Raw genomic sequence first — 10,390 nt, 5'->3', positions numbered from 1 at the left:
TTTTTTATTTATTTATTTCGCTTCTCTCCCGAGGTGGGTCCCCCTCGCCTCCCCCCCGCACCAGCTTGGATATGCCTTTTTAAGAAGTTATTTAGAGTTCATATCTGTCACATCTATTTAACGCCTGGGGGGTGATGTTTGGGGGGGGAGGGAATTCTGACACCAGCTGATCCTGCCCGTCCTCCCTCCCCGCCTCTGCAGGTGTCCCCGTGAAGGTCACCAATGCCGGGGACAGAGCCACTCATTGCTCAGCCCTGGAGCTCTTCATGTACCTGAACGACATCGCGTGAGTGCCACACTGTCCCCACGCTGTCCCCAGGGACCAGGGCAGGGTCCCCAGGGTGGGGTGGGAGTGGGATGCTTGCAGCAGACACATTCCCATGAGCCATGGGATGGTGGTCAGCACTGGGAGGATGGGGTGGTCCCAGGTGGGTCCCAGCTGGGACCCTGTTGTGCCATCCATGCCAACAAGCAGAGTTGGGCACCAATGCCAGGAGCATGGGAGGATTTAAGGTTTATGCTCCCCATGCATGAGTCTTACGAATCCCCTAAGCATTTATCGTGTGCCCCAGGCCCTGGATACCCCTTGCCTGCAGGGCATCCTTTGTTCCAGCTCAGGCCTGGACCCCAGCTCCTGCGTCCTGGGGGGCATCGCCTCATCCTGCCTATCCAAGGGACACAAATCTTTGGGGTTTTCTGTCCTGTGCCACCTCATGGCTGGTTTCTGCTGCCACTGGGGTGAGCCATCCTCAAGGGCTTGCCCAAAAATACAGCAGCACCCACGAGGGCACACACTCCTCCTGTGCCACCCAGTCCCCAGCATCCTCCTTTGTGCCTCTGCCTTTATCTCTGCCGGCACTGAATGGGAATGAACTTTTCCATGTAGTTCTCTTTTTAGATGTTAATTAAGCGGTTTTAAAATGACTTCGGCCATGGGGAATACAGCTGTGGCCTGGACCTTGCCCAGTTTCTTTTCCAGTGGCCCAAATGCCATAGCTGCCAGCCCCAGCAGCAAGTCAGGATGGAGAGGCTGGTGGCACAGCAAAGAGAAAGGGAAAAGGGGAGAAAACCCATTTCCTTGCCACCTGTCCCATCTGGGGGTCACTACCAATGGCCACCAGTGCTGCTGTGTGGCTAGGGCTGCTGTGACCTCCCTTCTCCTCCGCAGGGGCAAGCACGGTGTTGGGCGCATTGATATTGTGGAGAACCGCTTTGTTGGGATGAAGTCCAGAGGTGAGTGACCAGCGGTGCCATCCCTGCCCTAAAAACTGCCAAAAAAAGGGAAGACCTTGGTGGGATGTGGTGGATGCTCATCATTGCCGGAATGCGCTGGTTCAGGCTGTGCTGGCAGCTCTCAGCTGCTCCCTTCCCATCAGATTTGGCTGGGATTTCCCTGTACAAAATGCAGGGGGGCTGATGCAAGTCAACTTTTTTTAAAGCCAATTCTTAGATTATCTATGTGTTTTTGAGGCTGTGACTCTTAGTATTGATCATCCATTAGGATCAGCTTCATTGGAAACCTCAGAAGGCAGGGAGCTGCCCTGTGCAGAACTAAGTCACAAGAGGGCTCATAATCATTTCCCATCTCCTTGCCCCTGCTCTTTTGTTTTAAACCTCATTAATACCTAATTTGACGTTCCCTTTCTTTAAACTTGCCCTTCGTGCAGGGTATCAGCAAATATTTTGGTAAGACCCAGCCTGCTGCCTCCCTCCCCACCATAGGGCACCAAGAGTATCAGCCATGAAAGACAAGAAACAAAACCCCAGATAATTCGATCTGGGTTTGAATAATCGAATTAAAACTGAAAGGAGAAAGAAAAAAACCCTCAACCACAAACCACACACACCAGCGCATTTGCATCCAGGATGCTGAGTAATTTGTCAAAATCTATTTTATTTTCTTTAAGAGCCACTGACATGCTCTAGTGACCCTTCCAGCATTTAATAATTTCTCTAAACCCCATTTAACTGTCATGTCTGTCTCCGGTGTGACATCGCCAGGCGATCACTGCTGCGTTCATGCGCCGGCAGACGCGGGAGGACCGAGCTTTCTGGGGACAGCGGGGGTGCACACGCCTTGGGGACGCACCCTTGGCAATGGCTTTTCCCCCTTGCTTTGGACAGGATCCTCCCACTGGGTTTGCTCCTTGGGATTCACAGAAATCTCCTAAAAATCTGCTCCGAGAGATGGGAGGGGGCCGGAGCAGGAGGGTGTTGTCGGTACCTGTCTCCCCCAGCGGTTTTGGGGTGCAGGGCAGCTCGGGGTGGCCCCACCAGAGCATTTGGGACCCCAGATGGGGTTAGGGTCAGTGGGGCAGGAGATGGGAGCTGCGGTCACAGGCGGCAGCAGATGATCCATTAAATCCCAGTGGTGTGTGGTGACCCCGCTGGCTCAGGGCTCTCCTCTGGGCAGCACAGGGACCCCTTCTACCCTGGGGAAACTAAGTCACGGGCAGCCAGGGGCACAGCAAGAGCCCTCCATGGCTGTGGAGGTGGCAGCAAAGGCTCCTGCCAGGTGCCTCCTCTTCCTCACCTCCTGGACCTGGGGAGTCGGGGAAGAGAAAAATTCATTTGCATTGATTTTTACTAAGCTCGTAATTGAACTTCGTTAAGGCCTAATGGGCGATGGGCAAGCTGAGTGTGCCTGTGCCAGCCTTTTAAGCCCTATTAACTCGATTTTGCCGTATTTGTTTTAGTGGGAGGAGGATGGGTAATTATGGGGTGTCGGGAAGCGGCGCTGCAGCCGGCTGAGGGGGCCACGGCTCGGCCGGGGGCTCTTGGCTGTGAGTGGGAGCCCGGCCCTGCCTCTCCCGCCTTTTCACGTCCTCATTATCGAATTATCTTTTTAACTCTGAAGGGGGGCTAATTAAGTGAAGTAAATGAAATCAGTGGGGAGGAAGCGAAAAGAAGGGGACGGCCGCTGCCAAAAGAGCCGAGCGTTGCGTTCGCCTGGGGCTTTTCCTCCTTCCTTTTCCCTTTTCCTCCTCTCCATGTGCTGAGCAGATGGAGGAGGAAAGCGGAAAACCCTTTCCCTGCGATGAACCTATGCTCAGCCTTAGCCTTGGACCATTGATACCAATTTGGGCAGCATCTTCCCGTGGGCAGCATCATCCTCCTCTTCCCCTCGGGAAGCCACCGCATCCCATCCCATCCTGCGGATGCCGCTGGGAGTGACAGCTCGCACTCAGCACAGCAAAATTGCTTGGATGGAGGTGAACTGACAGCCAAGGTTGCAAATTAGAAAATTTTAAGCAGTGGCAGCTGTCTCCTTGGCTGCTCCCCCCCCCTCGTGTCCCCCACTCCCTGCTCTGGTCCCCCCCTTCCCCAGCAGTAATTATGGGGTGATTGAAGCTTCACCAGGCTGCAGTGCTGACACCTCTGTCTTTTTCCTGTAAACACGGGGAGATGAAAATAGACACTTGGAGACACTGCTAGTGTCACTTTGAAGGTGTCTCTTGTCTCCTCAGTGGCGATGCCAGGAGCGTGGCTGTCAGCTCCCCTCCCCTCCGCCCTGGCTGTCACGCTCCGATCCCCAGTCCTCTGGCATCAGGTTGAATGGGATGAGCAGGGATGCAGGCAGGAGGTGGCGGTGAAGACATGAACCTAAACCTTTGGTCAGCCCAAATTGGCTTTAACAGCTCCTAAGGGGAAGGAGAGGGAATATTAATTGTTAGCTTCATGGTCAGGGACTGGAGGAGGCATACAGCAGTCCTCTGTGCCACCACCTTGCCCGTGGGGACGGTTGGTTTTTGATGTTAGCTTGGCTGTCTCCTCACACAGCCCCATGGGGATGGGTGCTTGGTGAGCACCCCATGACCAGCCCCCAGGGACTGGGCTGAAACATCACTGGGGTGGCCTGAGAGGAGGGGGTGGCTCTCCTTTGGGATGGGGACCCATCCTGTGCCTGTACGATTCAGAGATCATGGACCCCGGTAGGGATGAGGTTTGGTGGAAGTGGTTTGGGCTGCCAGAGTAGATGGGGCCTCAGAAGAGTCCATGGGACTTGTGGCCACCCCAGGATGGGACGCGCTTGAGCCCATGCCACTCTCCAGGAGCACCAAGTGGACAGAGCTCAGTGTGGATTTGAGCCCCCATGGGCTCATCTCACCCCTTCTCGGGGTCAGGGCTGGTTGGGGACACTACCCCTTCGGTAGAGACAGTTTTCTTTGGGGTTTCTTTGTGTGCCAGCAAAACCCAATGTGTGGGTGCTTTTTGCCATTCCCGTGGCCATGCTATGGCACAGATGTCTGGCATGGGGAGGGGGCCATCCCTGTGGGCAGGGGACGGGGATGAGCTGATGGAGCAGCCCTGGCCACCACATGTTCAGCATTTTACACCCCAGCTTCCCACCTGCATCCGTCCGGGAGCGGAGCAGCGCGTGGCCGCTATCATATTTAAACACCGAGTAAATACATTATGTGGCAAATAAGCCCCAAGCAGCTGCAACAAAGGCAGCAGCTCGCCTGCAGCGTTAGCCCCCATCACCAAAATAATGAAGCATCCTCCATCCCCAGGCCTTGTGCAATGGGAGGGCAGGTGGAAAGGGGCCCTGCCAGCCCCAAATGAGGTTGCCCTCCCAGCCCCCAGGTAGCCTTGTTGCCTTGCAGCAGCCACGCAGGGCTCCTTCTCGCCAGCTGAGGGGAGAGGAGGGTATTTCAGACCCTCCGCTCCCCGTGCCTGTGCCCCGCGTCGTTCTGTTAATTACAGGTTTTCAGCCGCAGACCGTTGGGCACGGATCGGTGGGGGGATCAGTTCCCAAACCCTGTCATTTAGCCTCGTCAGAGTGCCTCTTCAAAGAGGAGAATCTAGAAATTTTCTCCGCAAGGTGCGGAGTGGACTGTCTCGGCCCCAGCATGAATATAATGACAGATGCATTTTACAGCAAGCTGGGACTGAATGCGCTCGACCACAGCTCCTTCTGTCAGCCAAGTCATTATTTTTTGTCATTTGCTGACAGTTTTGGTCTCATTCGTTTCTCTCTCTTTTTCTGCTTTTCCCCCTGCCTGGAAAAATGGCTAGGTATCTATGAGACCCCAGCGGGAACGATCCTATACCATGCACATTTAGATATGGAGGCCTTCACCATGGACCGAGAAGTACGGAAAATCAAGCAGGGTCTCGCCTTGAAATTCTCCGAGCTGGTGTACAATGGTACGTAGGGTCCTTCGGCCTGATCCTGCCACTGCAGCATCTTCCCAGCCCTCTTGATCCTCCTCTCTCATTGGTACCAGAGGCTGCAGGTCCCATTGGTACATGCATTCAGGATGGTAAAATTTAGGTGTGGATTTTGAGGTTGCTCACAAGGGAAAAGATGAGTTTGCTCATGTTGAGGGCAGAGCTGGACCCCGCAGCCTGTTTTTGTGATGATGGGGCAACACGCCTGCCTTCACTAGGGGATGCTGCCTTCCATGGGGGATGCCCTTGGCATCTCTCCCAGCCTGGTGCCATCACTTTTTCCCATCCAACATCTTCAGATGTCGCACAGGCTGTAATTCACTGTCCCTTTGTGTCCACTCCCACATCACCTTTCCCCAGCTCTCCCCTTCAACCCCCTCTGTCACTCCGCCTGCCTTCGAACCTCAGGGTCTGGGGCACACAAGCATGGTTTGAAGCCAGAGGCTTCCCTTCATGGCCTGGCGGGGGGGTGTGTGGCATGAGGGGGCTCTCGAGGTGCTGTGGCTCTGGGTGCAGGGTACTGCGGAGGAGACAGAGGGTCCCGGCCGTGCTATGTGGTGCACAGCCCACACAGGGGCACTGCGGGTTGGGACTTTGCCGGGGGCTGCAGGAGGGGCTGCGGGAGGGGCTCCCAGCTGCTCCGTGGATCAACCCTGACTTGGTGGCTGGTGCTAAGTTGAAGGAAGCAGAGTTAGCCCTAAATGCCACTCCTGCCTCTGGCTATTTTTATCAGATTTTGTCCTGGACTGCCTTTATTTTGATATTTAATTTAGCTTCACCACAAACCTGTTTGTTTATTTCTAACCACTCACTTGTCATGAAGCTGCCAGATTAAAAGAGCCACTCGGGGAATTGGGATTTCGCTTCTCCCTCCCGACCTCTGCCAGGCGAAGGCTGACAAATGCCGAATCCCCAGGGATTTTCAGTGTGGTCCTAGGCTTTCCTGGCAGCCAAGCCCAAATCTGAGGAACAAGGGTGCAGACAGCACCCGTGGGTCCCCATGCCGGAGGTCAGGCTTTCAAGCTCACCTTCCTTTAACACCTCATTATTGCAACTAGACCCTGATTTTAGAGGAATTAGTGTTTATCTTCCCCCCGTCCCCATTGATCCCATTGTGGAGGGGTGGCTTTGAAGCCAGCTCCCGTCCCGGCAGGTACGGCCAGGTGCGGAAATGCCATTGTCCCCCTGCCCGCGAAGTCATTAGGACAGGATGGCGGTGACGAGGCGGGAAGGTCATTAAGGGAGGTCGCTTCCAGTGGGGAATGTGTGGGGGGCGAGTGGAGGGGGGGGAGAGGTTGCTTCCTCGCACCTGGAGCTGTCAGAGCTGGGATTTAAGTAGCTGGTTATTATTTTAATGCATCTTGGGTTTATTTCAACGGGGGTGCAACAGGGGATACATTCGATCCTGATGTTTGAAGAGTTGTACCTGGAGGATGGCTGCCAAAAAGGGGGGTGCCCCTTTTGCCCGGAGCTGAGGTCCCTGCCTGCATGGCAGTGCCGCTTGTGGGGAAGGGGTCCCCAAACCCCCCGGCTGTGCCGCGGTGGGGCAGGGGCGGGGAGTCTGGCTCAGGGAGATGGTTTTGGTGGTGAGGGGTCTCGGGGACCAGGCTGCAGGATACGGCCCCGCTCGGGGGCTGGCGAGGCTGAACAACAAAAGAAATTGTTTGTTTCTTTAATGGCTTCGGCCCCGGAGGCCCGCCGGGGATGTTTCTTTAATGGCTTCGGCCCCGGAGCCCAGCTGGGAAGGGAAAGGTGAGAGGGCACCGGTGTGCGAGCAGGAGGGCGATGGGAGAGATAAAACCTGGGGATGACCGGAGGGCAGTGAATGGGCTCTTTCTCTCTCTGCCTCTATCTCCCTCTCCATCTCCCAGGCTTTATTCCAGGGCTCCTCGGTTAATTACCCCGCTTAGGGACAGAAGGAGGCACGGGGGCTGCAGGGCCACAGCCCCTCTGCATGCCCACTGTGGCCTCGGTGAACAGCAGTGTCGACTGCTGCTCCCACAGGATGCATTTTGGGGGGCCATGGTGCAATATCTGTCTGTCTCCCTCTGACCCTCCCAAGATGCTGGTTTTTGAGTGACGGTTTCATAAGAACTTAACAAAGCTTTTAATTTCTACGAGGGCCTCCCACCCAGAGGAGTTGGAAGGAGAGTGGCTACCTCTCCTCCATCAACCTGTTCCAAGCTCCTCTCCTGGGTGGGAACCCAAGGGCCACCAAGGGGAAGGGACACAGATAGGGTCTCCATCCCTCAGAGCTCAGCTCAGGTGTTCCAGCACCTCATTTCCCTCTCCTCATCCTGCGACCACGTCCCTTCCCTTGAAAATTGCCCAGGACTGAGCCTGGGGGGACCATGGGCACCCAGGGATGCCCCGACCTCCCCCATGTCCCTGCTGACGCTGCCTCCTGCCCGCAGGCTTCTGGCACAGCCCCGAGTGTGAGTTCGTGCGGGAGTGCATCGATCGCTCGCAGGAGGCGGTGGTGGGCACCGTGCGCCTCTCCGTCCTCAAGGGCCAGGTCTACATCCTGGGCAGAGAGTCCCCACGGTCGCTCTACAACGAGGAGCTGGTGAGGTGAGCAGGGTCTGGGGGGCCAGGGCGGGCAGTGGTGGTGGTGGCAAGCATCCCATCCCATCCCATCCCATCATCTTGTCGCATCCTGCTCTGTTCCATCCCATCCCACTGCCTCCCAATCCATCCTGTCTCATCCCTGGTGACGCTGTCCTCCCATCCAAGTGCCCGGCCAAAGAGTGAGCCGTGTTTTCAAGTCAATATTATTTTTTCCCTTCAGTTTTTCTCTTCTCGTTGTTTTCTCTCCCCCCCCCAGCCCTCCCTCAACCCCTTTCAATCTCTCTAAACACTTTATAAGCCATAAATACACCCGAATGAGTTTAGATCAGTCGGAGTAAATGTCAAATTATCTTCTCTCTTTCTCTTCTCTGGCTTTTTTCCCCCCTTTCCCTCCCCTTCGAAATCAACAGCTCCTAATAATCCGTCCCAACCCTTCATTATGCTTCACGGTCTCACTTGGAGAGATTAAATGAATAAAGTATATAAAAAAAATAAAAATAAAAAGGAGGGAAGAAAAAAAAAAAGGACGATGGAGGGGGGTGGGATGGAGGAAAAAAAGAGAGGGAGAGAAAAGCAGGGGCACTTATTCTCCCTGCGTCTCCAACCATTTTCCTTTTCTTTTTGATTTCTACATCGCTGGTTTGAAAGCCTTTGAGTGACGGCGTCACAGGAACCCGAGAGAAAGCTGTGAGAGGCAGAGCTGTGTGGAAATGCCTCTGCACAGTAGGTAGAAAGTAACGTAATTATAGAGCAGGTCAGAACCACTCGAATGAGCAAAAATAAAAGCACAGAGGTTTTTCTGTAGCCCGTCAGGGGAGGTAAAATCATTGTAAACTCTTTTTTTTTTTTTTTCTTTATTTCCCTCTCTTCCTCCTCTAATGTTTGTGGTTTCTGGGAAATGAGCCATGTGTTTTGGGGATGTGGGAAACCATTGGAGTTGGGGTTGGGTGGGTGGCTGCTGCTTTTGGGGAAGGGGATACTCTCATTGCCATACCAGGGCATTGGCCGTCACAGCCACAAACCCTAGGGGTGCCAGGAGTGTCCTCTATCCCCCTGCCCTGCCCAGGGTGATGTCCCTGCCTGCTGTGGGACAGCCATACCCAGGGACAACTCTGGGTCAGGGCGAGCATCTCTGCTCCATGGCAAGTGCGGGATGAAGGGTGGTGGTGAACAGAGGGAAATCTGGGGCCATGTCTCTAGCAGAGCCTGGGGATGGCCATGGCGGTGACCCTGCAGCTCCACTGCTCCCAAGGCTATGTGCCCCTTCCTGGAGGCAGGCAGGGACTCACCTGTGTCCCTTCCCTTCCCAAAAGGAAGCCCCAAGCCCCACTGGGACTCCCCAATTCTCAGTGACGGAGTTTTTCTCATTACAGCATGAATGTGCAAGGGGACTACGAGCCTGCCGACGCCACCGGCTTCATCAACATCAACTCACTGAGGTCTGTGGGACCCTCCCCGTGGCGGGCGATATGCCCCCAGCCCCCCCACTTCCCATCTTGGGAGCTGGGGGTGCACTGAGGCCTCCCCCCGAGCCCCCACCGATCATAGGGATGCAACCAGTCCCCCCCAGCACCAGCTCTGCCTAATTACAGCCTTCCCCAGCACAGCCGGCCTCGTTATTTTACTTATTTCTCAGACCCCGCCACACTCCCCCCGCCCCAACTCCAGGGCTGTAAAACACGCTGCATTTACATAATGGGCTCTTAATTTTTCCATTGCCTGTTATCTGCTTTGTTCTCCCCGATCCGCCATGTCCCCCCACCCTTCTAAGATAAATTAATTACATTATCTCGTAGGAAAAAAAAAAATATAATTAAACTGTACAGGCCTTAACAAACGCCTGTTCTTCACGCCCCCTCATTCCGCTTAAATTAATTGAAAGGAAATGTGTGTTATTACTGTTAATTTACAATTAATTTTTTTTTTAATCCGGTTTCCAGGCTGAAGGAATATCATCATCTCCAGAGCAAGGTCACCGCAAAGCAGGATGAATAGCAATCAATCGCACGCGAGCCTCCTGCTCCCCTTTCTAATTTCTCTAAGAACTAGCACTAATTGTGGTGGTAATTTGTAATTGTAACTCGTCTCCCCGGAGTCACGGCAGAGGTGATGGCTTTGTTACGGGGCGGCAAGTGAAATGTAATCATTAAAAAAAAAGAAGGTGGTCGGCCAGAGGAGAAGTGGGGAAAGAAATAAAAACCCAGCCACGCGCTGGGCCCACTCATTGAGAGCCGGGCTTTATTCCTGCCTTGTTTGTTTGCTCTTCTGGCCCAGCGCTTCCCCGAGCCGCGCTTTGTGAAATTTGTAATGGATTAAGTGCTTCTGAAGGACGTGGGGGGTTTGGCGGTACTTTCTTGTGAAGGTGGGGAGCGGGGAGCATCACCCCACACCGTGCTGGTCCAGAGGGGCGAGCTGGGTGATGGGGATGGGTTGGGAGGATTTGAGCCTTCCTCTTTTGTCTTTGTTTTAAGAGCAGTCTTGGGGCTTGTCAAAAAGGAAAAAACAGGGGAAATATTCTCTGATGTTGTTGCGGGAGGTGAGGAGTGCTGGGTAATGGGTTTCTCTCCCATCGTGCTGGGGTGTCTCATGGGTCCCTCCATTCCCAGTGCTCAGGGACAGCTCAGTGAGGGAGACCTGCTCCAAAACT

General features: G+C 54.5%; 1 protein-coding gene across 1 annotated transcript; it reads left to right on the top strand.

The window, feature by feature from the left end:
- Positions 1 to 201: 201 nt before the first annotated feature.
- Positions 202 to 9,869, top strand: LOC104543740 (argininosuccinate synthase-like; the record flags this gene model as incomplete). Its single annotated transcript, XM_010188414.1, has 6 exons — positions 202 to 286; positions 1,169 to 1,233; positions 5,020 to 5,151; positions 7,590 to 7,746; positions 9,117 to 9,182; positions 9,684 to 9,869. Coding segments are annotated over 6 exons (560 nt in total), but the record flags the coding sequence as incomplete, so codon positions are not given.
- Positions 9,870 to 10,390: the final 521 nt, after the last annotated feature.

This window comes from Mesitornis unicolor, unplaced genomic scaffold (genome assembly GCF_000695765.1).
Source record: "Mesitornis unicolor isolate BGI_N332 unplaced genomic scaffold, ASM69576v1 scaffold29567, whole genome shotgun sequence".
Lineage (NCBI taxonomy): Eukaryota > Metazoa > Chordata > Aves > Mesitornithiformes > Mesitornithidae > Mesitornis > Mesitornis unicolor.
The sequence above is the reverse complement of the archived record's forward strand: the minus strand, read 5'-3'. Positions and strand labels throughout refer to the sequence as shown.